At 45.1% G+C, this 27518-nt stretch overlaps 1 protein-coding gene across 2 annotated transcripts; it reads right to left on the bottom strand.

Annotated features, from left to right (window-relative positions):
* Window positions 1-19: 19 nt before the first annotated feature.
* On the bottom strand, window positions 20-27460 carry COG4 (component of oligomeric golgi complex 4). Of its 2 annotated transcripts, XM_060129689.1 has the most exons (19): window positions 27290-27460; window positions 25562-25644; window positions 24747-24861; window positions 21796-21970; window positions 20127-20320; window positions 17827-17932; window positions 17142-17299; window positions 16352-16410; window positions 13912-14045; window positions 12090-12208; window positions 11362-11528; window positions 10392-10557; window positions 6257-6319; window positions 3134-3250; window positions 2435-2527; window positions 1441-1524; window positions 1137-1238; window positions 760-888; window positions 20-538 (listed from the first exon to the last, which is right to left on the bottom strand). In XM_060129689.1, exons 1-19 carry the CDS (start codon window positions 27458-27460, stop codon window positions 404-406), a joined length of 2370 nt encoding a protein of 789 aa, XP_059985672.1. In that variant the 3' UTR covers window positions 20-403. The 2 variants fall into 2 exon arrangements, with proteins under 2 accessions (XP_059985672.1, XP_059985673.1); XM_060129690.1 differs by lacking the exon at window positions 6257-6319.
* Window positions 27461-27518: the final 58 nt, after the last annotated feature.

Raw genomic sequence — 27518 nt, 5'->3', positions numbered from 1 at the left:
TGGCAACAGCACACTGGCATCTCTTCAAGGAGTATCTTTATTTAGGGTGATCATAAGCATCACAGCCTCTCCTCGGAATAAACCTAATTCCTTAGGTCCCTAGATAAACCTAAGTCCTTTAAGACTGGCAGCCCGTTTGCTGCAGTGTCCAAGGACGAGAGAATGACTACCCGTGCAGGAGACTGGCCTGCCCTGTCTTCCCCACCTAATTAGGAGCCAAGGGGGACCTACCTCACTTGGTGGGGAGAGACTGTCTCCCAAAGCACCCTGACAGGTCTGAGAACAGAGAGTGGACTGCGTCGGGGCCTTGTTTCCCTGCTGCCAGCAGTGGAACAGTCTGGGCTGTGGCCACTTAGGGAATGGGCCCCAAAGCGTGATGGGCCAGGTGGGGTCACCCTGGCAGCTACAGGCGCAGCCTCTTGATGTCCTCGCTGCGGAAGTCTATGCGCAGAGCCAGCACCTGGCGTACTTCAGCAGGAGTGAGGCGCCACGTCAATGGGCCAGAGTTCGCGCCCCAGTAATCTAGGATCTCGGTCACCTACGGGGAAGAACAGAGACGAGTCAGCAAGGAGGGGCTATCTTGAGAGAAGGCCTTGGGCTCCACCAGAGGCAGAGCAGGGGTGCCCAGGAAGAAGGTGGCCTGCAGGGCTGGGTTGCTGGTGGAGACTTGGTTTTGAGGGACTGGCAGGGATTCAAATTTTATCTCTGCCTCTCTTCCCAGTCACCTTTCCCTGGCTAGGCCAAGGGAGCCCTACATACCCGCTCCAGATTGAGGATTGTGGCCATCTGGGAGAGCCGGGCAAACTTGTCTCGGATGGTCCAGGTGGTCACCGTGGTGAGGTAGGCAATGAGTGACCTCAGTTCCTTGTCAAACTGCAGACCGCCCAGCTGCAAGGGAACACGGGCCCAGTCACTGTTTAAGGTCTGGCCCTCTGGCCAAGCAGAACTGGCCCCCAATTTCACTCAGTGCTGGGCTGCAAGGCCAGCTGGGCCTCAGATGGTGCCTCAGCTGGCCCCACTGCCTCAGGGCAGGACTGAGCCTAGATATGCAGGGCCTGGGCAGACAGAGGGGACGGACTTGTCTTCCTTAGAGGGAAAGCAACAGAGCGGGGGGGCCTGTGCCTCCTTGACATTACCCGGTTGAAGGTGGACTTTAGCACCACTTTCTCCAACTCGACTGCGACAAGGCTGGTCATGAGGCTGGTCAGGCTGTCGTAGATGACTGGAGACAGGCTGGCCTGCAAACAGGTTAGGCATCAGCGGGAGTCCCAACTCACCCCTCTGCCTCCCAGGAGTCTTTCTCCTGTGGGAGTATTTCTATGGCCTGGGGCTCAGAAGAGCTTCCCGGGTTCCCAGCAGCAGTGTGATGAGAAGCCTCAGGCTGCTGACTGGGGCAGAGGTGGGTAATTCTATAGGCTGGTCCCAAGAGCCCCTGCTCACCTTGAACTCTGCCATTTGCTGCTCCAGATTAAGGATGAACTGTTGTACCCAAGGGTCATTGGCCTCATAGTCATTGAATTCTTCCTATTATCAGGAAGCAAGGTGGGTCACCAGGGGCGTCTCCAAGAAGGACCATTCACCCCCACCCTTGTAGCTTATAACTCATCCAGCCTAAAATCAGCTTAAAATCAGGCTGGCAGAAACTGCTGCTGTTTCTGCATCACACTTCTGACCAGCAAACAGCCCCGGGCTGCAGCAGTGGCCCACGCAATATGGCAAAGCTCCTGGCAGTTTATCCCCTCTTGTATCTCATGTTATACAGGAATGAAAAGATTAGGCTAGAGGGGCTTCCCTGGTGGTGTGGTGGTTAAGAATCCACCTGCCAATGCAGGAGACACGGGTTTGAGCCCTGGTCTGGGAAGATCCCACATGCTGCAGAGCAACTAAGCCCGTGTGCCAAAACTACTGAGCCTGCGCTCTAGAGCCCGCGCTCTAGAGCCCGCGAGCCACAACTACTGAACCCGCGTGCCACAGCTACTGAAGCCTGTGCGCCTAGAGCCCACGCACCGCAACAAAGAGTAGCCCCTGCTCACTGCAACTAGAGAAAGCGCACGCACAGCAATGAAGACTCAATGCGGAGAGGGAGGGAGAGAGGGAGGGAGAGAGGGAGGGAGAGAGAGAGGGAGAGAAAGAGGGAGGGAGGGAGGTCCCAAGTCTATAAGATGTGGGGCAAAAAGAGCCTCAATAAGTGAGAATGCGTCAGGTCAAGGCAAACTCCCTTTAGGTGTCTTTCGGAGCCCTCTGACTGCAGGAACAACCTGTTTCTGGGAGGAACCACCTGTTTCTGGGACGAACCTAGCCTTCGAGCACAGGGGAAGTGGGCCTGAGAAATATGTAAGGTCTAGTCTGTTCAGGCAGCTCCACTGCACTCCAGCTGTGGGCCAGGGAATGAGGGGTAATCCTGGGCTTTGTGGCCGTCCGTGGTCAGGCTGACCTCCTCGATGTTGTGGGAAACAGAGAGAAAGGTGTTGATCCAAGGCTGCACCTGCGGCTTGATGGCTGTGCTGCTTAGCTCCACCAGCCCTTCCTGTAGGACAAGGCAAAGACGCATCAGACACAGAAGGCACATGCCTCCATCCCTTCCCTTTCTCCTGCTCTACCCATCCTTTGACTGTCAGGGCATCCTTCCAGTCATGAGGCTTTTCTGCAGGCCCTGTCTGAAGTCTAACAGAAATAATGCTAATCAAAGACTCCAGGAACAACTTGTTCCTTTCCAGATATATTCTGATTCAGGTCCAGGCCAGAGATGAGACCATGGGGTTGGTCTGTTAAACTCTAGAAAGAAGAGATTTCTGAGTGCCTGGTACTAGGCAGCACCTTCGGCTAAGGCCAAGCAGATTTCAGTACCCACATGGTTCAATTTCCTCTGAGGACCCTTCTGAGGGCTCCTGGCACTGTGGAGATTCTAGAGGACCAGAATGCCATCTTGTCAACATGACAGCTGCACTGCTGAAAAACCTTTAGTCTTCAAGGGACTCGCACAAGTTCAGTGGCTTGTACTCTGCTCCCTCGTGCCTCCTCTTCCCCGCCTCCTGTTTTCTTATATGCATGAAGCCCATGATAAGCCAGTGACAATATTCTCAGAGCAAGACACAGGCCCAGGATTCAGGCAGCAGTTGAACCTGGGGCTTACCTGCAAGAGGTCTCGGAATTTGTTGGACACGGCAACCAAGTCAGAAAGGCAGCTGTCAAACTTGGCCTGGGCCTGCTCCCCTCCAATGCCTTGGTTGAACAGCTTGGTGCAGTCACTCTAGGGGAAAACACCCAGCCATCAGGCTTCGTAGCATGCCTGGGCCATGGGCGTGTGAGGAGGGCGAAGAGGCCAACATTCTAGCCTTCTCTGGGAGCAGCTCTGGTCAATCCGAGGCAAGAACCCTGGCTGGGTCTCAGGAAACCTGGATTTGATCCCGTGGCTAGTCATTTGGCTCCCACTTCCCTCTTTGTAATATGAGGGTATTGGTGTCAGGGGGTGTGAGTAAGAAACACAAATATCAGAAGTTTTTCACACCTTTAGAGTCAGGCATTCCTGGCTTCAAATCCTGGCTCAGCCATGTATTAGTTGAGCGACCTTGGTCAAGTGATTTAAAGCTTCTGAGCTTTAATTTCCTTGGCCATAAAGTGGGAACACATTCCTGCTCCCATGGTGGTTTTGAGAGTTGGATGAGATGATGCACAAAGTGCTTAGCCCAGTGCTTGGAACGTAGTAGGCACTAAGGAGACACTAGCTATTGTAATAGGATCTGCTTAGTAAATAATTTGGTCTGGCTGCCCAGGGGATATTGTCATGACCATAGGTAAGATTTAAGTGTTTACTCTGTGCCAGGGCCCCAGTTTTAAGCATTTTACTTTTATTAATTAAAGTACCTTTCTTATGGAGTAGGCACTATTATTATCCCTACTGTATAGATGAGGAAACTAAGGCACCGGGAAATTAATAACTTGCCTAAAGCCACACAGCAGTAAGTCGTGAAGCTGGGATTCAAGCTGGGAATTATGGCTCCAGGGCACCTGTTCCTAATCCCACACTAAGGTCTAGCTGCAGAGAATGCCACAGGGGGAGCTGCTTTGGGTTGGCAGAAGCTGCCTGCATTTCCTATAGCCTCCTAACAGTTGGTGCCATTTTGGCTACAGTAGGAGCAGCTGTGAGGAAGAGCTGCAAAGGGACTGATCTAGCCGGGAGAGGTCCTTGGTCCCTGTTGCAGCTCCAATACTTACTATCTTTAACTAGCCTTTTAACCTCATCTGTTAAACGGATGTCACACCACCTGACCTGCCTATCTCAAAGGACTGCTGATGGGGTTGAGAAAGAATACATGTGAAATGCAAATCTAAGGGGGAGGGGCGATTTATGGGAATTGTTTTTCCAGCTCTTTGTTACCCTTCTTTTCATTCACTTGGCTAATTCTGCTGGCTCAGTTCTGAATTCCTAACATTTCCCAAAAATTTACTTCAAAATCCAACAGACTAATTAACGTTAAGGAAAAAATCTGGAATACAGTCTAACGTGCCATGACTTGAAAACAACAACTACCTTGTTGAACACTTATAACGTGAGATACACTACACTGCTGGTAGTTAGTGAATATTGCTCTTATTTTATTCCATTTTAAGGCCTTTTTGGGGGTGAATTCCTAATCTGGTCCAGTTTACACTGTAAACTCCCACCTGACTGCTCTCTCCGAGCCTCCCTCAGGGACCCCGTCAGCAACTAGGCCCTCTTCTCACGTGCTGGCTCCCGGCCTCCTCAGTCCGCCCAGCCCTAAAGCCAACACTCAGCACCAGCCTCGGCACTGAGCCCCATGCTTCTGTAGCCAAGCATCTTCCCTGGTATGAGTGTCCGCTGGGGAGGCAGGACTCTGGCTTCCCTCTTCTCCCAGAGGCAGAATTGGGGAGTGATGGAGAGCTGGGCTCTTCGTTTTCTAATATTTAACAAAGTGATTGCTCCATGATGTTATGTATAACTACTAATACAATCATTAACTGCCACTGCATGCCACTCATGTACCAGGTGCTTTATATTCTTGTTCAATTCTCACAACAAACCTGTGGGGCAGAGAGCATTACCCCTGTATACAAAAGAGGAAACTGAGGCTCAGGGAGGTTAGAGAACTTGCTTCAGGCCACACAACTGGTCAGTGGTCAAGTGGGGACTTGAACTCAGGGGTATGTGACTTCCAAGCCCAAGCAATTTCCACTGTTATATGGCCTTCCTTAAAAAAATGACAACAGGGCTTCCCTGGTGGTGCAGTGGTTGGGAGTCCGCCTGCCAATGCAGGGGACACGGGTTTGAGCCCCGGTCTGGGAGGACCCCACATGCCGCAGAGCGGCTGGGCCCGTGAGCCACGGCCACTGAGCCTGTGCGTCCGGAGCCTGTGCTCCGCAACAGGAGAGGCCACAACAGTGAGAGGCCCGCGTACTGAAAAAAAAAAAAAAAACAACAACAGCAACTGGTTCTGTATAGGGTTAAGTGAACCCTATATCATCATTTTTTTTTTTTCCGGTCATGCCACGCAGCTTGCGGGATCTTAGTTCCTTGACCAGGGATTGAACCTGCGCCATTGGCAGTGAAAGCACAGCCCTAACCATTGGACAGCCAGGGAATTCCCCCCATATCATCTTCATCTCAAAATTTATAGAGGGCTTTATCACTTTTTTTTTTTTTGCGGTATGCGGGCCTCTCACTGCTGTGGCCTCTCCTGTTGCAGAGCACAGGCTCCGGACACGCAGGCTCAGTGGCCATGGCTCACGGGCCCAGCCGCTCCACGGCATGTGGGATCTTCCCGGACCGGGGCACGAACCCGTGTTCCTTGCATCGGCAGGCAGACTCTCAACCACTGCGCCACCAGGGAAGCCCGGCTTTATCACTTTTATAAAGTGCTTTCAATCCTGTTTTTTTATCGGGCCAAGCAACAAACCCAAAGCAGGGCACCATGGAGATCTGTATCTTGTTTCACAGATGAGAGAACTGAAGCTCAGGGAGTTAAGGGATTTGTCCAAGGTCACATGCCAAGTATGTGCTGGAAGAGCTAATTTGAATTGATCTCCTAACTCATGGGTCAGAGCTCTCCCCATAGTTCAGAGATGTCCTGCTACCATGTCATTCACTAATGAATCCCCTCAAATGCTCTGAAGAAGAGCTGGCTCAATGCCAGGGAATGCCATAGCTCCCACTAGGAAGAGTGCACAGGGCTCACTCTCAAAAGGAGGCCTGGGGAGGCTACAGCCACTGAAAGCTGATAGGCAATTTCCCCTGTACCTCCAGTGTCTTCTTCAAAGTGGAGATGTTTTCACTGCAGACTTCCACATTGTTCAGGGTCACCTGGGAGACAAGGACAGAAGAATGTGACTTCCTGATCACTATTATTTGTACCCACTCCAAGGCCAGACTGGCTGACAGCTGCACTCCTGAGGCTCAGGGTGGGGGTGGGGGGCACTAAGGACCACCCACACCAGTGTCATCAGGCAGTGGGCTCAGGTCTCAGTGGGCAGAATGGTGAACCAGGCTCGCCCTTTCTCCTGGGCTTGACACAAAGGCAGCGAAGCCATCTGACCTCAGAGGTAGTGACCCAAGGTTTCAGGTCTTTTTGTTCCATGTTTAGGCATGCAAGTCTCGGAGAAGTCCTTGGGCTCCAAACCTCCAAGTCCAGGTCGGTGATGCAACAGCTGACATTGATTAAAGAAATGCTTCCTGAGAGCCTACCACCTATGAGGCATTTTCTCATCATTAGTTCTTTGGCTCTGTTGAATACCTTCTTCAAAACAAGTATAGTTGACCCTTGAACAACGCAGGGGTTAGGAATGCGGTCAAAAATCAGCACGTAACTTAGAGTTGGCCCTCCGTATCTGCATCTGTAGATTCAACCAACTGTGAATTGTGTAGTACTGTAGTATTTTACCATTGAAAAAAATCCACGTATAAGTGGACCTGTGCAGTTCAAACCTGTGTTGTTCAAGAGTCAACTGTATTATCAAGCCAGCTCACAGGTGGAAACATGACTCCTAAGAAGGTGAAATAATTCACCAAGGTCAGTCAACTTTTGATTCAGCAAATATTTAAAGTGCCCACTATGTGCCAGGCACTGTTCTAGGTACTGGGAAGAAAGCAGTTAACAGACAAAATCCATCCCCTCGCAGAGTTTACATTCTAGAAGGGAAGTCAATAAATAAGTGTCAGGTAGTGATAAATGCCATGAGGAAAAATAAAGCAGGGTAGGAGGACAGCATTTCAAAGAGTGACAGGATTAGAGCCAGGATTAGAATTTAGGTCTCCCCACTCTAGGCCAAGGGCTCCTTCCTTTATAACTCAATGGCCTTATGAGTTTGGTACAGAAACACCAATCGTAAAAAGCAGCATGTGACAAAAGTGACAATTAAGGTAAAAACTGCTATGGTCATTTAGAGGAAAGACACAATGTTTTGGTCTGAGGCATTCTAGGAAACTCCATGGTAGAGTAGGTAACTGAGTGGAACTTAAAAGGCTGGAACATAATTCTGATAGGAGAGGAGGGTGAGTACATTTCTCCACCCCCATAGGCCTCCTCTAGTCCAGTCTCCTGTTTGATATTATCTTAATGGTACTTAGGATTATCTGATATTGTCTTGTTTGTTTCTTGTTTCCCTTTCCTACTAGGATGAGAGCTCCAGAAGGCAGGGATCTAGTCTGTCTTCTCTACAGCTGTATCTCTAGCATAGCACCGTCCAAGAGAACTTTCTTGATGATGGCACTATTCTAAATCTGAACTGTCCAGTACAGTAGCAATAGCCATGTGTTGCTACTGAGCACTTGAAATGTGGCTGGTGCAACTCAGGAGCTGGATTTTTAGTTTAAAATTAAATTTAAATAGCCACACCATACTGGGCAGTGCAGCTCAAAAACCTAGAACAGTGCCTGATATATAGAAGTTTCTCAATAAATATTTGTTGAATGACTGAATGACTATCTTCTGGAGAAAGGATAACATAAGCAAATGCAGAGTGGCATAAAATCCAAAGGTATTTGGGGACCAGGAGAGTCAGTGCACAGACATGTACAGGGAAATGGCAAGAGGTGGAGCTGCAGAGATGGGTGAAGTCAGACTGGGAATTGGGAGCTATGCTGTCCTGTGGACAACGGAGTGGCACTGACGATTATATAAAGTGGGTGAATGCCACACGAGCACAGCTCTTGTTTGGGAATACTAATTTAGAGGCCTTGTGTAGGAGAGATTAGAGTTTGAGAAGATCACATTGCCTTTGAACTGGTGTTCTGGTGCCATGACCAGGAAGGCCGAGGTGAGGTACTTCGAGGAGGGGCTAGTATTTCAAGAGATGAGTCAGAAGCTTCAGGATTTCAGGGTGAAAGAAGAATCCCATAACCCCAGGGATTGAGATTAGGATGTCCCTCCTGTCTTCCACAAAAATACTGCCCTTGTCAGTGTGCTGCAGCTAATACTGCAAGATCACGCTGCTGACAATGCTGCTAAGACCACTTGCATGGTGGATGGATGAGACTTGAGGTCTTTCATTAGCATGCCACAGCACAAGGCTGCTAACATCGCAAGCTTCCAGAGAAATAACTGCACTGTCATGACAGCTCAAGGATGAAGGCCACAACATAAATGTTTCCAAGGCACCTGAGGGCATAAGTAAAATCCGTCATGAGGGAAAAATGGATTTGAGTTCAAATGGTATTGATTTCAAATACCAAAAACTTTGATGTCAAAGTTTCCTTGTACTGACAGTACTTGTAAGCATGGATTCACTGGGCTTATCGCTAGCTCATGGTGAATGATACATCAGCACTGTTGGGGAATTCATCTTGACAGCCAAATGAATCAAGGTGACATAAGAAATAGGTCCTACAGTGGGAGTGATGACATTTTAAGTACTTGGCATCAGGAAAACCAGAAAACTGTCACCAAGCATTTAGCATCACCTTTTCTTGTTGGCCTTATCTTCTGGGCCCTCAAACAATGAAGCTGTCTGAATGGGAGCAGCGAATGTGTGAACACACAGCAGCCAGCCTACTGGGGACTCGTGGAGCCAAGGGATGGAAAATAGGACTAGAGTGACAGGATGGATCAGATTCTGGAGGCCTTCAACAAACTGTCAGGCAAAGATGCCTAGTTTTGATATGGTAGGTAGCAAGGAGTCATTTCTGAGCAGAGAAATGAAAGAAAAAAAATAAGTTCTATAAAAAATGAAATAGAAGGCAAACAAAATGAAAAATTTAAGTCAGTTCATGATCATATGAAGTTGGTTGCCAGAAATTTTGGCAAAGTTCTCCAAAGGTACTATATTTCAGAGGCAATAGTTTCTTGGAGTTCATCCTCTTTTTTGGCATCAACCATGACATCCTAAAAAGATAGAACCCATGCTCAGGGAAGATATTTTCAATGACAAGGAGAAAGTAAGGTTTCCTAAATAGACTTCATTGGATCTGAGGACTAGTTACTGTGGGCTCCCCTGCATAGGGGCAAAGTAGATATTAGCATGTTTAGGCTTCTGTCTCTGAAAGCAACATCTTAACTCTTTTGGTGTTATAGGCCCCTTTAAGAATGATAAAAGCTAAGGACCTTGCTTCTAGAAAAAAAAAGTGTATACATTTTTGCATCCTACCCCCAGGTGTTCAGAGACTCCATGTGTGGACTGTTGACTGAGAGCTCTGCTGTTGGATGCTTCCGTCAGGTCTCTGAACCCCAGGAGCCAAGCAGACTCAGAGCCTGGCCAGTGTGGGGGTGGAGAAGAATGACCTCTGACGGCGCTGTACCCACACATGAAAAGACACCATGTGCCAGAAACGCCTGATCACAGGCCCAGGGCTCATCTGCATTCTTTCTGGCTCATCACAAATTAGTTGTTACCCTGTATAAATCCCTTCGTCCTTCCACGATTCTCCTTCCCCAGCTGTCACACAATGGTAAGACTGCCGTTCTGTGTAGCAGGACTTTAAGAAGGTCACCTTTCTGAGGAAGCTGAGAGCCTGAGAAGTACGCTAGAAAAGCAGTTTGGTAGGCCTAACGGGTCAGCCCCAACCCATGTTGTGGGATGTCCTCAGGGAAGTAGTCTGGGGGCCTGGCACAGATGTAATCCAAGCTTGATACTCAGTGGAGCCCCTCAGCAGCTGGGTAGTGCTCTTGGGAACAAGTGCTGGGGAGAGCTGAGGCGCCTAGCCTTCCAGGCAGGGAACAGTGCAGTGCATGTCCTGGCTCGGGCTGCTCTGAAATAGGTCCCTGGGTAAGAAATGGTTTCACAACCTTCTAGGAGGAGCTTTCCTTAAAGGAGGAGTTTTCCTTGTATATAGATACTGGAGGAAAAGCCTCCAGTTGAAGGCTTGTTATACTGTGGCTTAGAGGTCACAGTTCAACCCCTTGAGATAAATTGAGCAGCTCACAACCTGTGGGGCTACCTACCAGGAAGGACAGCTTGGCCTCGTCAGTACTCTCGATGCCTTTAGTGTCAAATTTGCCCTGCTGGAGGCTGCTATGCATGATGTTCACGGCACTTGTCACCCCACGCTGGATGTCCTGAAAAGTGGTGGCTGGGAAGCCCATCCGCAGCTTGTTACACAGAACGTCCCTGGGGGGCAGATTGGCATATGAGGATTGACAGCACTCAACCTGGCCTCCAGTTCAGCATCACCAAAGGGCTCACTACCCTGACCCAGAAGCATAAGTTGCTCTTTCCAGGGAATAACCAATCCTTGAGATCACCACACAAGACGCTTAGCAGCCGGGGTATGAGAGGCCAACACCCTCTCAAAGGCACTGATATGAAAGAATACAGAGGAGACTGGCCAACTCTTTACTCCCTATGAGGCTTTCACTTAACGCCACTGAGCTCCAAAATACTCAAGAGAAGGCAGTACAGCTTAGTGAAAGGCAGTACCGTGTAAGAGTTGAGAGAATAGGTTTTGAATGTCACACTCTACTCCATATTCTACCATTTATGAGATGTGTGATCTCCCTGAGCCTGTTTCCTCATTTACAAAAGAGAGCTAAATGGTTCCTACCTCATAGGGTCGCTATTAGGACCGAACAGGAGCAGGAAGTTAGCACAGTGCCTGATCTGTAGCAGTGGTAATTATCATTGTTAAAATTACAACTACTGCCCTCATCTGAGCTGCCTGGTCTCTTTCCTAGGTCTGAGGGCTAATAACTCCTCCAATCCAGTCCAGGGAACACAGTTTTGGCCTATAACATATCTGGTTGCTGTACAACTGCCTGGAGTCAAGGATGTTGTGCTACGGATGGGAGCTTATACCCTGTATAGAACTGAACTACAATCATAAGGAAAAAGAGGAAAAAACAAAATGGGCCTCAGGAAGCAACCACAACTAGGACCTTTTTGCCTCCTAGAAAGCAGAAAGGGTGTTAACTGTACCTGAAGTCAGACTCCAGCTCTGTGGTGGCGAGGTTGATCATGGCACAGAGACAGTCGATGCTGGAGCTAGACAGAGCCCGCCCAATGCACTTCTTAACAATGTAGAAGACATCATCCACCATGCTGGATGTCAACTGGCCCTTCTCATAGGTGTCCAGAGCCACAGCCTACACAAAAGGCAAAGCATCCAATGAGGGCCCCAGTTCTGTATGTCACGGTTCTAGATGGTTCTGGAACAGGCCCTGGCTCTGCTCCCTTTTCTGTACCTTGTCCGTGTTTTTCCCAACATAGCTTATTCTGGTCACAGCTTGGTGTGGTTCTTCCTTGCCAAAATAGCTCACTTCCCTACTAATCACCACGTTAGGAAATTAAGTATTTAGGGCGTTTGCCTTGGGAACATCTGTTATGTAGGTTGTAAGACACCAGGCAAGGCCCTTCTTTCCCAAGGCTCCTCACTCACATACCTCCAGAGAGGCAGGGAACAGGTAGGTTCCCTGAGGAGCTGAGGTGTTCTTTTGTGATCCTTGGGAAAGAAGTCCCAGTTGGGTCCACAAAGAGCCTGATCACTCCAAAGATGCCCTCTTAACTATTCAAAGCAGTACACTCAGTCTGCATGCAAGGGTATTCTCAAAGTAGGAACAAGAACTATGACATGCCTCGGCCTTTCCCTTCAGCCTGGCTTCTTGGACAGGAAGCCCCAATTCCCAGGGATGTGTCCTCTCTCCTACCTTGTTGACAGTCTCCCTCATGAAGTATTCCTCCATGGTAATATATAGACCAATTAGCTCCTGCATGGTGCAGCTCAGTAGGCAGTTATTGAGGAGTTTGTCCAGGGACTTCTGGTGCTCTAGGAGACAGCCAAGAAAGGAATACTCACTCTTCTTCCCCAAGGGAAATGGATCATTTTTTTTCGGTCCCTTTCTAGTCTCTGTTCCAAATCTGTACATGATTTACATGGTTATAATCACAGTACCAAGAAAATTTTGTATTCTGCTTAGAAATTATATCACAAATATTTCAATGTTTCTACATGGCTTAGTTCTTTTTAGCTTACTTATTTTTAATGGCTGTGATATCTTATCATGTAGATGGTCTGTTTTTAGACACCTGGGTTATTTCCAAACATTTTGCCATTATTAGAGATAACTGAAAATCATAGTCATTGGAGATTTTAGTTAATGTTATTGTACAAAGAAGTTTTTACTTCTTTTCCATTATTTCCTTAGAATTAACTGGTAAGACTCAAAAGACATAAGCTTCCAAAGCCAAAGACTAAAATATATTGGGTACAGACCATTTCATTCTCTAACCAGTGCTATCCAACAGAATTTTCTGTGATGACGGAGATGTTCTATATCTATTGTCTAATATAGTACCACTATTAAGTACTTGAAATGTGCTTAATATGATAGAGGAACTGAATTTTACATTTTATTTAATTTTAATTAAATGGCTTGTGGCTTCTGTATTAAACAGTGGAACTCTAAACACACATGGTTATTATTATAACAGCAATAAGCACCAAACTCTAAATGAGCATGAATCCTCCTTTAAACACCAATTCAGGGAATTCCCTGGTGATTCAGTGGTTAGGACTCCGTGCTTCCACTTCAGGGGGCATGAGTTCGATCCCTGGTCGGGGAACCAAGATCCCGCAAGTCACGCAGCGTGGCAAAAAAAAAACAAACCCACCTGGGTCATATAAATAATTCCCTTGCCGTGTATTATTGATACAAGCCATGCAGAATGCCACAGATGTTGGGTCAGTTTCAGGTCTCCAGTTCAGGGAATCCTGCCTATACTCAACCAGTAGGAATTAAATGGTCTTCTTAAAAACGTGGAGAGTCAATTTGTCCATGAAATAGGACCATGGCACACCTTTTTATTCAACATATTTATCCCTTCCAAAATTGTGACTGGAGGAACTGGGAGACTGAGGGAGGGAGTGAAAGGCTTTCTTTATACCATGTACTCTTTTTATATACTCTTTATACTACATATTCTTTTCTCAATATTATACCTCAGTACTCCATTGAGGTATAATTTATATACCATAAAATTCACCCACTGTACATGTACAATTCAATGATTTTTTTTTAGTAGTTCTATAGAGTTTTGTAACAATAGCCACAATCCAGTTTTAGAATATTTCTATCACTCCTTTAAGTTCCCTCATGAAATTATGTATATTTTTTTGTTCTATCTACCTACCTATCTATCTTGTGCACATATCACCTACTTAAACACCAATCCCTAAATCTGAGCTGGTGAGGAAGCATAGTGTGGGGAACAGAGCAGAGGAAAATCACTGAACCACTCTTGCCTTTAGCTTTCCTCATCTGTAAAATGATTAGATGGCCTCAAAGAGCCAGTCCAATTCTAAAATCTGGGAAGTCTAGATTTCCTCCTGGGAGTCAATTTGTCCACAGACCCCCCCACAAACTAATAAGCCCCAATTATTTCCTTATTAAAAGATCTGTGACTTAAGTATTACAAAACAGAGCCAACTATACCCCAACCCATCCCAGAGAACATGGGAAATGCCTTTACCTTGTTTTACTTCTTCTGAGGCCATGGAGTCCCCCACCTCAAAATCTGAGCTGATTCTTTTCCTGAGGAAGCGTAAGTACAGCTCACTGCGGGCATTCATCAGGGTGACCTCAGTCAGGATAGGATCCAGTTCCCTGAGACACATGGAGCAGAAAGAATAAGCAGGACACCGGATTCCTTCAGATATAAGAGCTACAGGGAAAACATAGTCCCAAACTCCCCTTCCCCCTGGGCCCAGAAGGGTCAGCTCTGCCCGATGGACTTCCTGGCTCTGCTGGTCCAATTATAATCAGTGACAGCTGTCAACCACATATTCCATTTGCATGTTTCACCTGAACTATTCAACCCCTAAAATCCTGCCAGGGCTAAATAAAAGATTGGGAGACGTATTTTTGTTAGTGGTTTAAAATGATCTATTAGTAAAAATGATTGATGCTTCATGGGAAAGAAATCACACCTCCCTAAGTCCTCATGTGGCTGTGCTGGGATTTTTTAGGGTACATCCTTAAACTGTGTCTCACACCCATTCATCTATCCAGATGAATAGCCAAAACAATCTTGGAAAAGTAAGGACTTGGAAGACTCACACTTTGCAATTTTAAAACTTACTACAAAGCTACAGCAAACAAGACGGTGTGGTTTTACTGGCATAAGAATAGACATACAGATTAACTAACAGTCCAGAAATCTTGACGTTTATGGTCAACAGATTTCCAACCAGAATGCTAAGACAATTCAATGAAGAAAGAGTAGTCTTCTCAACAACTGTGCTGGGATAACAAAGATCCACATTACCAAGAATGAAGTTGATCCCGTCCCTCACATTATAGAAAAAATTAACTCATTTTCCACACTGAAGTCCAAGAAATCTTTTCAAAACATAAATCTGGTCATACCGTAATCACATGATTTCCATAGCTCTTAGGATACAAGACACTGAATGGCCTGACTCTAACAACCTCACCAGGTTCATCTCATAGCAGGCTCTTGCCAACTCGCTGCACTTCAGCTATACTGGCCTTCTTTGGGTTTTTCAAATACACAGGGTCTTTACACGTGCTTTCCCTGCTCTACGTGTTACACATTTCACCTCTTATCCTATTTACTCTTTCCGTGCTGCGCGGCATGCAGGATCTTAGGGATGGAACCCAACCAGGGATGGAACCCCTGCCCTCTGCATTGGGAGCATGGAGTCTTAACCACTGCGCCACCGGGGGTCCCTCTATTTACTCTTAAAGTCTCATATCTAAGGTCATTTCCTCACGATTTTTTTTCTTGAACTTCATCAGCTTAGGTTACATCCCTTTATTACATGCTTTCCTGTACTCTATGCTCAGTATGTTGTAATGGTTAACAGCACCAACTCTAGACTCAGACTGCTTGGATTCTATTCCTGGCTCTGCCACTTTCTAGTTGAACAACCTTGGGCAAGTCACTTAACCTCTCCAGGCTTCAGTTTCCTCATCTGTAAAAAGTGTTTATGGATTAAATCAGTGATCTTAACTGGGGGCGACTTTACCTCCTGGGGTACATTCGGCAATGTCTGGTGATATCACGCTACCAGCATCTAGTGGGTTGAGGCCAGGGATGCTGCTAAACATTTTACAATGCACAGGTAGTTCTCCACAACAAAAAAATTACCCAGCCAAAATGCCAATAGTATGGAAGCTGAGAAACCCTAGATTAAATGATTTAATATTGGTTAAGTGTTTAGAACAATGTCTGGCAAACAGTACACACCATATACATGTTAGCTATTATTGTCTACTTTATAGACCATAAATGCCACAAAGAAAGAATTATGTCTGTTTTGTTCACTTTGCTTTCTGACATATCCCCAGTACCAAGGACCAGTGCCTGGCACGTAATAAGTATAGAGTAAAAATTTACTGATTGAATGAATACACTTTTATGTTTGGCATTTCTTTTAATAAGCATATGTTACTTTTATTAGAAAAAAGTAAAAGTTAAAAATTTTAGGATAGTAGTTACTTTTGGGGGAGGAGAGTCACTTTGGGGAGTTCAAAAGTATTGGTAATGATCTAGCATTCTTTACAAAACACAAATATGTTATACATATGTTTTTGTTTGTATGCTATATTCCATTTAAAAAAAGAGTCATAGGGCTTCCCTGGTGGCGCAGTGGTTGAGAGTCCGCCTGCCGATGCAGGGGACACGGATTCGCGCCTCGGTCCAGGAAGATCCCACATGCCGCAGAGCGGCTGGGCCCGTGAGCCATGGCCGCTGAGACTGTGCATCCGGAGCCTGTGCTCCGCAACGGGAGAGGCCACAGCAGTGAGAGGCCCGTATACCGCAAAAAAATTTTAAAAAGTCATAGATAAAGTATTTTTAAAACATAAACCACATTGTAAGAGAGCAGTCTCTGAATGATACTTGATTACCAATTCAAACTCCTATGGGCTGAAGAAAAGCGCATTACCTTGGTTCTATTTTTTCTGATGTAGAGTTTCTCATCAAGTTGCTCTGGACATGCCGGAACTGCAATATACCACAGAAATGAGAATGCTCTTCCCCTCCCTCCTTCTTTCTGCCCCTCGCTGGTCACTCCAAACTTCTGGCATAAGTATGTTTAGGTTTAGTTTGTTTAACAGACAAGCCAAAAGTAGGCTCTCAGGATGAGGAGCCAAAGACTTCCTTGTGATTTATAACGCTAACATTCACCTCTGTTATCGCACTTAAAAGTGATGCTAGTGCTGTTCCAATGGACTACTGTCTAGAGTCTCCCAGAGTTCTAGAAATAAAATTGTATGGGGCTACTCCTATTTCTAAGTCCTACTCCTACTTTATCTGCTCAAAGGAATGGAGAAACAAAGTTCTAAAAAAGCAAATGTTACACCTTTAGCACTTAAGGAATGAAGGAGAAATCTGAGACAAATTACTTAACACTGAATAGGACCTTAAGAAGTAAAATTCCATTAAATCACTAGAAGGCACTCTTGTACATTTTGTGATAGAGAAGTGGTCTAACGTTTCTGTTGTGTTCCTTTTAGGAAGCCCTTTCTATTTCCTTCTCAGTCATGTACTGAGGCCATCATTAACTTGACAACACCTCAAGTCCAAAGTAGCTGGTGAGAGGCAAGAAGCAGGCCAGTCTGCATTTGCCATTTTTCTCCTAGCTGCACCTTTTTTCACTCCCCTCCCTAATTTATTCTATTCAGTGTTGCTCGCTAATGCTGCTACTAAACCACCTATAAGCCTCCCCTGCTCACCTGCTGGTGGTAGTCCCTCTGCTTGATGAACTTGTCTACCACCTTCTCCACCTGTCTGTCACATTCCACCTGCAGATATTTTATCAGGGTATAAAGTCTCCCTGGGCCATAATAGGTTTCCACTATTGGTTGATGGGTCTCTACAATTCGGGCAATCCCTAGAAGGGAAAAAGTGACAGGGTTGTATTCCAAATATTCTTCCCACAAGATAAACGCCTTTCTTCCATCCAGGACTGACCTGGGGTCTAATTCAACCCTTTTTGGCTGTTTTACTTCCCAAAATGAACACAAATTGTACTCGTCAGTGCCAGGAGTTGCTAAGCAAATCTGTCTATTAAATATGCACAGTGCTTAGTAAACCAGCAGGCATTTGATAAAATATACTAATGGTTTCTACAGGAGCATCTTTGGAAATAAGCATCACTTTTCCCAGTCATTTATTTTGGGGTTAAATTCACTCTTAGAGTTTGGGTCTCGAGGACTAGGGAGAATCAAAACATCTGAGAGACGCTAACTAATCTTTGCTAATCAGGTACTGAATTGGGAAGTTAATTCTCCAATAAGTCAACACATAGCAAACCATAGGATTAAATTAAAGGCATCAGGCTAGCGAGGAGAAAAGAAAAGCTAGTGATGCAGGTGTTATAAGTGTCTCCAGTCTCCCGAGAGTGGAAAAAGGGCTTGCCTTCAAACAGAAGAGTGAGTGTATCTGCAAAGATGACTGCAGCTCTTCGATCACTCATGTCTGTCCCTAGAACCAACAGTAGATTCTCCTCAGCTTTACTGGCCACCTGAAAAAGTAGAAAATCCACACATTTTTTTTTAAAGGTTAACTGCTCATATTTCTGTTTTGAACATATATATGCACATATACGCACAAGAGAATGCTAAAGTTATTTTTTCAACTTTTTTTTTTTAATTTTATTTTTGTCTGTGTTGGGTCTTTGCTGCTATGTGCAGGCTTTTTCTAGTTGCGGTAAGTGGGGGCTACTCTTCGTTGCATTGTGCGGGCTTCTCATTGTGGTGGCTTCTCTTGTTGAGGAGCATGGGCTCTAGGTGCATGGGCTTCAATAGTTGCGGCACACAGGTTTTAGAGCATGCAGGCTTCAGTAGTTGTGGCTCGTGGGCTCTAGAGTGCAGGCTCAGTAGTTGTGGCGCACGGGCTTAATTGCCCCGCGGCATGTGGGATCTTCCCAGACCAGGGATGGAACCTGTGTTCCCTGCATTGGCAGGCGGATACTTAACCACTGCGCCACCCAGGAAGTCTCCACATATATTTCTTAGACCAAAGGCTAGCTTCAGTTTTCCAAAAAGACCTCCCATTGGCTTTCTTTTTCCCTTGATGCTTGAAAGCCTAGGCAGCACACAGGAACATCCCTTGGGGGCTCTGGGTTGTCCAGGCCTCAGGGAAGACAAAGAACTTAACACAGTTAACTCTTCTTCCATTCAGAGGTATAAATAAAGCTTTCCTTTTCTTTGATAACATCTACAGTCATTAAACTGGGGAGAGAGTCCCAAGTTTCAATAATTGTTTCAAAGTATAACTCAAAGTTATTATTAATGGTGCTTCGTTGAGCAGGGGAAGGAATCTGGGTACTTGGAAGGGATTTTTAAGGGATTAACAGTAGAAACCATTTCCAGGTTTCAGATGGCAAAGTACTGATTAAAAAAAAAAAATACTGATATAAGAGTACCAAAGGGACTTCCCTGGTGGTGCAGTGGTTAAGAATCCGCCTGCCAGTGCAGGGGACACAGGTTCGATCCCTGTTTCAGGAAGATCCCACGTGCTGCGGAGCAACTAGGCCCTTGTGCCACAACTACTGAGCTTGAGCTCTAGAGCCCATGAGCCACAACTACTGAGCCCACGTGCCACAACTACTGAAGCCTGCGTGCCTAGAGCCCATGCTCTGCAGCAAAAGAAGCCACCACAATGAGAAGCCTGCGCACCGCAATGAAGAGTAGCTCCCACTCGCCACAACTAGGGAAAGCCCGTGTGCAGCAATGAAGACCCAACGTAGCCAAAAATAAATTTAAAAAGAAAAAGTCCCATAAAGCAGTTATATTTTATTTTTAGTTAATTAATTTTTAGAATGGGTAAAACATACTTAAACATTCAAAAGAAACAAAGGAGTGTCTGGTGAAAAGTAGTTCTTCATCTTACCTATGTCTCTTGGTCTCCTAAGTCTCCTCTTGAGAGGCGACCACTTAACCATTCCAAAAATATCCTATGTTTATATAAGCATACATTTTTACTGCCACTCCTTTCATTTTAAACATGAATGATAACATACAGTTATTTAACTTAACCAACCACATGTTAGAGAGTAAAATGTGTCAGCACATATGAACTGTCTCATTTTTCTTAATGGCAAAATAATGTTCCATTATATAGAATCGAGGGGGTGAGGACAGGATGCACTGTGACATATAGTTAAATAACAACAACCCTGTGCGCATATGCCTACTGATGTTTGCTTCTCTCCATCTAAGGATGGGCTGGGCGGAGGCGAGCTGAGACTAACTGAAGCCTGTTTCTTTTTCAGTTTTAATCTCAATTTTTGAGACGTAAGCCTGGGTTCCCCCCTCACCACCAAGTCTTATTTTGAGACTCAAGCTTGGTTATGAAGTCTTAAAACCACTAACCAACTTCTCTGAATGCTCTTAAAAGAAGCCAGTCCCTGGTTGACAGCCTGGAAAGGGTGATTCAGCTTGTCAGAGAGTCTGCATTTTAATTTTTCTATACTTTCACTTGGTCTGTTGGAAATAAATGTACAGCAGCAGATGTCCAGACCATGCCTGATACACAGTAGACTGGAAATAGGTAAGTGTTGAATGAATGTATGCATCCAGTCCTGCCAGGATACAGCAGAAAAGGGGAGTCAAATCCAGAGGTAAAAAAGTATCCACAGAAAATGTATCCACCCAGTGCCCCAATCTGCAGGTAGAGAACTGTACATTATCCTGCCAAGCAATCAGGAGTCATACCTGCTTGCAAAGGTATTCTGAGAACTTGCTTAGTCCCTCCTCATGTAAACCCAGCAGTGGGAAGATCTTGAAGAAGCGCTCAACCTGGGGCAGATCCCCTTCCTTAGTGGCAATGGCAAACTTCTCTGTGACAATGGCTTTGAGACGCTGCTCAGCTTCCTGCAGCAATTTCAGGTTGGCATCAATCATGCTGCCTGCACAATGGGGAGAAAATGAGAATTAAGGTAAAGAATGGTACTATGTCAGGTATATGCCACCTGGTCTGCACATTCCAAAAATATGTAATGAGCACTTAGCGTGTGTAAGATGCTGTACTAACAATATGGATGATTAAGAGAAGGGCTTCCTGGGCTTCCCTGGTGGCGCAGTGGTTGAGAGTCCACCTGCCGATGCAGGGTACACGGGTTCGTGCCCCGGTCCAGGAAGATCCCACATGCCACGGAGTGGCTAGGCCCGTGAGCCATGGCCGCTGAGCCTGCGCGTCCAGAGCCTGTGCTCCGCAACGGGAGAGGCCACAACAGTGAGAGGCCCGCGTATCGCAAAAGATAAAAAAAATTAAAAAAATAAAAAAATAAAAAAGAGAAGGGCTTCCCTGGTGGCGCAGTGGTTGAGAGTCCACCTGCCGATGCAGGGGACATGGGTTCGTGTCCCGGTCTGGGAGGATCCCATATGCCGCGGAGCGGCTGGGCCCGTGAGCCATGGCCACTGAGCCTGCGCGTCTGGAGCCTGTGGTCCGCAGTGGGAGAGGCCACAACAGTGAGAGGCCCGTGTACCGCAAAAAAAAAAAAAAAGAGATGAATCAGCCATGATCCTATTGTCAGAGAAATTACAATCAACTAAACAAAATAAGATTTGTGTGCAGATAACTGTAATAAAATTCAGTGTATGGTAAGTGTCATAAGAAAGGTGCCACAGTCACATATCTGGTTGAAGTAATCAGAAAAGGCTTCCTAGAGATGATATTCCATCTCTCAAAGACGGGCAGGATTTTGATACCTGAGCAGGGGGAACATACATTCCAGGCAAGGGGAATGAAATGAGCAAAGGATTAGAAACAGAAAGATGCAGAGTATTGCAGATAGTACATATCCTGGTATATAGAGGAGCTCAATAAATGTGTGCACAATGGATGGACGCATAACTGAATGGCATGAAATAAGGCTAGAAAGACAGAGTGGGTTGAGATCATAGAAGGCCCAGAATACCAAGCTAAAAATTTAATTTTAAATTAAAAAATATATATATTTATTTATTTGGCTGCATTGGGTCTTAGTTGTGGCATGCGGGATCTAGTTCCCTGACCAGGGATCAACCCCGGGCCCCCTGTATTGGGAGCATGCAGTCTTATCCACTGGACTACCAGGGAAGTCCCTAATTTAAATTTTATAAGCAGGCAACATGGTCAAGTGTAAAGAACCCACGGGTAGTAGGTCTGGATTCAGTTTTCTTTTCCGTAAAGTAGGAATAACAACCTCTGCCTCGTGATGGTCTAGGACCTACACAGGGTCTAGTACCAGACAAGGAAATTTCCTAACAGATGTCCTTTTGCTGGTTGAGACTGCCTAGTTCAGATTACAGATGCTTGTACCTAAACTAGAAATTACAGATGTTTAAACTAGATTACAGACGCTTGTAACTAAACTGCAAATCAACAGTTTGGGATGCCAACCTTCTTTGCCCTGTCGGCTGAGCTCGATGACTGACTTGTCCAAGCACAAGTAGCGATGAATGTGGGCTGCAGCCTGCTCATAATCTTCATTTCTCAAAGCAGTCTGAACTCCATCCATGCAGAACTTCAGGTCCAAGATGTCATCAGCTCTCTGAATGGCCTGATAGAGGCGATTCTGCAAAAAGACCTGGTGGTTAGAAACAATGTCCTATTCTTTCAAAGATCTCTCTCCAGAAAGTAGAGAGTTTCAGGGGCTGAATGTGATTAACCAGACGTCCTTTTCAGCTTTCACTGGTAAACTAAAAAGCTCCACCACTACCACTCACAAAACTTGTTGACGATGGTCAATACTACTGATGGGTATCACACAATTTTATTTACTTGATTGACCAGGTCATTTATTTTAATGGAAGTAGGAACGGGAATAATCCATATTTATATTTGGCTTATACTGTTTAATTTATAACACAATCAAAATGTATTTGACATTTTGGGGACATGATATTGTAAACCAGGTAATAAAATATGCAAAATACATGAAAAGTATTTTTATTTATTTACTTTTTATATATTATCTTTATCAGTATTTCATTCTTTTTGTAAAATTTTTATTGGAGTATAGTTGATTTACAATGTCCTTACAATTTTTTTTTTTTTTTTTTTTGGCTGCATTGGGTCTTTGTTGCTGCATGCAGGCTTTCTCTAGTTGCAGTGAGCGGGGGGGGGGGCTCTAGGGTTCACAGGGTCTAGAGCACGGGCTCAGTAGTTGTGGCACATGGGCTCAGTAGCTGTGGCTCGTGGGCTCTAGAGTGCAGGCTCAGTAGTTGTGGTGCACGGGCTTAGTTGCTCTGCGGCATGTGGGATCTTCCCAGACCAGGGGTCGAACACGTGTCCCCTGTATTGGCAGGTGGATTCTTTTTTTTTTAATTTATTTTATTTTATTTATTTTTGGCTGCGTTGGGTCTTCATTGCTGTGTGGGCTTTCTCTGGTTGTGGCGAGCAGGGGCTACTCTTCGTTGCGGTGCGCAGGCTTCTCATTGAGGTGGCTTCTCTTGTTGCGGAGCACAGGCTCTAGGCGCGCAGGCTTCAGTAGTTGTGGCACGTGGGCTTCAGTAGTTGTGGCTCGTGGGCTCTAGAGCGCAGGTTCAGTAGTTGTGGCGCACAGGCTTAACTTGCTCTGTGACATGTGGGATCTTCCAGGACCAGGGCTCGAACTCATGTCCCCTGCATTGGCAGGCGGATTCTTAACCACTGCACCACCAGGGAAGCCCTGGCAGATGGACTCTTAACCACTGCACCACCAGAGAAGTCCAGTATTTTTGTTTTAAAGAAGCAAGACATTTAAGAAAACTTTAATATGTGAGTTGGTAGCTGTGTGGCTATAACGTTTCATGGTAAATTATTTTGGCAGAATCTGAACAAATAGATAGGGAATTGTTATGCTATTTCACAGGGGCAATCTGAGGCTGGGACTGACTTGTTCAAGAACCCAGATCCTGTGCTTGTGTTCAATACAGCAGCTACGAACCACCTGTGGCTAATGAGTGCTTGAAATGTGACTAGTCCGTGGGGAATATCCTGGTGGTCTAGTGGTTAGGATTTGGCGCTTTCACTGCTGTAGTCCAGGTTTAATTCCCGGTTGGGAACTAAGATCCCACAAGCTGTGTGGCATGGCCAAAGAAAATAAAATAAAAATAAAAACTTAAAAAAAAAAGAGGTATAAATGTGGCAATAAACTGTATCTTAAAAAAATAAAAAAAAAGACAAGAGATGTGACCAGTCCAAGTGAAGATGTATACGAGTAAAATACATACTGGATTTCAAAGACTTAGCACAAAATAAGGTAAAATATCTCACTGATACCGTTTCATAGTAATTTCCGATATAATGGGTTAAACAAATGTTATTTTTAAATTGTTAAAATTACATTCACCCATTTCTGTTTTGCTTTTTAAAAACGGTCACTGGGAAATTTTACATCACATGTGGGGTTCATATTAGATTTCTTTTCCAATCTGAATGACTTTTATTTCATTTTCTTACCTAACTGCCCTGTACAATGTTAACCTGTACTGCACCTCCAGTACAATGTTAAAGAGTAGCAGCAAGAGCTAACATCCTTGTTTTGTTCCTGAACTTGGGGGGAAGCACCTAGTCTTTCACCAATAAGTATATTAGCTGTGGGATTTTCACAGACGCCCTTTATCAGGTTGAGGAAGTCTCTTCTGTTCCAAGTCTGTTGAGTATTTTTATCAAAAGGGGTGCTGGATTTTGTCAAATACTTTTTTTGAGTCTATAAGATGATCATATGTTTTTTTTTTTTTTTAATTTTACCTATTTTTTTTTTTGGCTGCACTGGGTGTCTGTTGCTGCGCGCGGGCTTTTCTCTACCTGAGGCGAGCAGGGGTTACTCTTCCTTGTGGTGCACGGGCTTCTCATTGCAGTGGCTTCTCTTGTTACGGGGCATGGGCTCTAGGCATGCGGGCTCAGTAGTTGTGGCACGTGGGCTTAGTTGCTCCGCGGCAACTAAGGGATCTTCCTGGACTAGGGCTCGAACCCGTGTCCCCTGCATTGGCAGGCGGATTCTTAACCTCTGTGCCTCCAGGGAAGCCCGATCTTATGGTTTTTGTCCTTTATTCTATTGATATGATATGTTACATTCATTGATTTTCAGAGGCTAAACCAACCTTGCATGCCTGGGATAAATCCCACTTGGTACAGTATAGTCTTTTTTTTTTATATACGTTGCTGGATTTGATTTGCTAGTGTTTTTGAGGATTTGTATGCCTATATTCATAACAGCTATTGGTCTGGAGTTTTTTTGTGAGACCTTCGTCTGGTTTTGGTATCTGGCATTAGGTTTCTATTGGATGGTGCTACTCTAATTTCTAACGTGGTAGCTTCTCTACTGCCCTCTACTAACTCAAATATCAAAAGCTCAACGGGATTACCTTGGCCAGGTCAAGCTGACGGACTTTGCTGGACACATTCTCAGCTAGGTTGCAGGTAAAGGTGATCATTCCAGCTAGCTGCTTTGCATCTCCTTCAATCAACTGCAGGTTGGGACTGGAGACACACATTGTCAGCACACATATCCATAGGAGTAGACAGTAGAAGAGATGGAAAAAATGTTTTTGCAGATGGAGACTATGTCTTCTACTTCTTTTGTACCTCCCTACAACTCTTAGCTCTGTTCATTCTATTCACAGCTTTTTCTCAAGAGTGTTTTAGTGAAAACTCAGGCCTATACTTAATAATAAATTAATTTTAATTACTAAAGACACCCCTAAATAAGTACTGCCAAAGAACCTACTTAGATTCCCCCAAGTGTTAAGTGAGCATAAAATGCACTAATCAACAATCTAAGAGGATGATGAAATCAAAGAGCAATTTTTATGACTAGAAAATATACAAAATATGTAAAAACAGGGGTTCTCAAACTTGAGCCATATGTCAGAACCACCTGGTATGCACATTAAGCTGGAGAGTCTAGGGCCCCACCCTCAGAGTTTCTGGTATAATAGGTTTGGGGTGAGGTCCCAAAATTTGCTTTTCTAACAGGTTTCCAAATGTTGATACTTGCTGGTCCAAGGACACTTTGAGAACAGCTTAACTATACCCTTAGGTAAACACTTTACCTGGAGGTAATGCTCCTTTTCAATTCAAACTCAACTTGCATTGTATAACAGAATGTTAGGAAAAATAATAACTTATCCAGTGGACCCTAATGGAATTAACAATAGGTCTTGCTGAGATGAAGACTCACCCCATCCGGTGGAGAGTGACCATTTTACTTTCAATGGTGTTTTGCTGCTCTAAAAGAGCATCCAGCTCTCTCTCCACCACTTTCTGAAACACAGAGAAACAACCTGTCATTAGCATGATCAGAAGGAACCTTAAGAGTTATCTAATCCAACCACTTAGCTGAAGGGTAAATCCCATTTCAAATGTCTTCTTTCCTCTCACTAAGCTCCTCTAGGACTTTAACAAACAATACTTCATTTCTGCACTTACCATATTACATAATAATTGTTACCTTATGTGTATCTTATTACATCTAGGAGATGAACACAACAAAGGGAGTACATAAACTTTTATTCAATTTCATTAGCATAGTGCCTAACACAGGAAGGCATTTAAAATATAAAGGCTTAAATAAACAAATGAAACTTCTAAAGTGGCAGTTATAAAAAGTCTCTTCTAGTGTATAGTCAGTAGCCAGAAGCGATGAATATAATTCTCTCTCAGCCAAGGCATTTATTGCACTACCTTAACTAATGTAACCTTCTTATGCTTGAGTTTCTTCATCTGTAAACTAGGGACAGTAATATATACCCCATACGACTGTTGTGTGAGCCAAACAAGAAAACACATATAAAGTGCTTAACATAGCATGTCGCGTATGGCTCAACAAAAGACATAAGTATCAGCTATATGTTTCTACTGAATAGTCCAGTAGGATCCAGAGGAAAACATGCCCTTGACAGTCATCAAATACAAATACAAAACTAATATTGTTTGTTCTGTTTGTAAGACTGACTTAATTTTTCCCCCCATTCATTGAATGCAAGCTTAGTACTGAACTATATAAAGCACATCTTGCTGAAAAACGTATTAGAAGCTGCTAGAGTTGGTATAAGTTAATATTATATTTGAAAATTCTCAAGATATCAATGACCACCTCTGCTCCAGTATGAAATTGCCTTTTGTGCTCAACCTTAATAATAGTTTGGTTTAGGAAACAGCTACTAAACTTTTAGATTAGAGTTTAGATCTTTCTTCTGACTGGCAAGGAGCCCAAATGGCATTCAAAATTGTATTGACATCATCAAGTCGCACGGAAAAGTAAAGCAGCCTGCAAGGAATGAATCTTCGACAGAATATAGCCCACGCCCCTCACTGGACACCACGCAGGGGCACAAGAGATGAAGTGACTTGTCCAAGATTAGAACAGTTGTGCCTGAGTCTTAAAATCTCAAGCTTCTATAAAGCCCTGCATTTAACTGAAACACTAAAATTACACCCCCAAATTCATTCCCCACAGGAGGAAATCTTAAAACGCTTCAAGGTTATTTGCAATGATTTCTCGCTTAAATGAGATAATGGGGTAAAAGGATTTCATAATTTTTAAAATTGCTAAGCCGTTGCAAGAGAGCCTTTACTCTTATTTTGAAAAGCAAGCGAGTCGGCGTATACCCTCAAGTCTAACTTCACTCTGGCGGAGAAACCTTGAGATTAAGGGCCAGGGAAATCAACGGGGGAGTGGGGGCAGATCCCCTAGATGAGAGGAAAACATGCTTGGGGGCATGAGACTGAGTAAACAGAGAAGTCAGGTCGCCCCAACTACACTCAACTACACGCTTGCTTCTCGAGTAGGTGCTTTTTTGTTTCCTCGGCAAGAAGAGACCTTCCCACAGCCTGAATTTCCCAAGACTGACGGCTCCTAAGCCCACTGCCCCTGCATCCTCTTGGAAAAAGAACCTCAGCCCCCCACCTCCTCGCCGCAGAGCCGTTGATACACAGCTTCCAGCTCCTGCAGCTCGGTCAGGGAGCGAATGAGCTCAGTGGAGATTCCCGAACAGCTGCCTCCTCCCACGCCGTCAGGCGGCGGAGGCACCCCTAACAGCTTCTGAGCGCAATCGTGGTCTGCCATCTTGGTCCCCATTCCTCGCTTCCGGCCCCGCGAGGACCCCCCCCACGGCTCGTTGGCGCTCCACGTCTTT

This window comes from Lagenorhynchus albirostris, chromosome 19, assembly GCF_949774975.1.
Source record: "Lagenorhynchus albirostris chromosome 19, mLagAlb1.1, whole genome shotgun sequence".
In the NCBI taxonomy this organism is placed as follows: domain Eukaryota; kingdom Metazoa; phylum Chordata; class Mammalia; order Artiodactyla; family Delphinidae; genus Lagenorhynchus; species Lagenorhynchus albirostris.
Note: the sequence above shows the minus strand (reverse complement) of the source record. Positions and strands in the feature narration are given on the sequence as shown.

Coding starts and splice junctions, on each gene's coding strand:
- COG4 (XM_060129689.1), bottom strand. CDS start 27,460: ATGGGGACCAAGATGGCAGACCACGATTGCGCTCAGAAGCTGTTAGGG. Junction 14,046..16,351: donor TCAGAAAAAATAGAACCAAG/GTAATGCGCTTT, acceptor CATGTGTCTCAG/GGAACTGGATCCTATCCTGA. Junction 6,320..10,391: donor AGGCCAAGCTGTCCTTCCTG/GTAGGTAGCCCC, acceptor CTTGTCTCCCAG/GTGACCCTGAACAATGTGGA.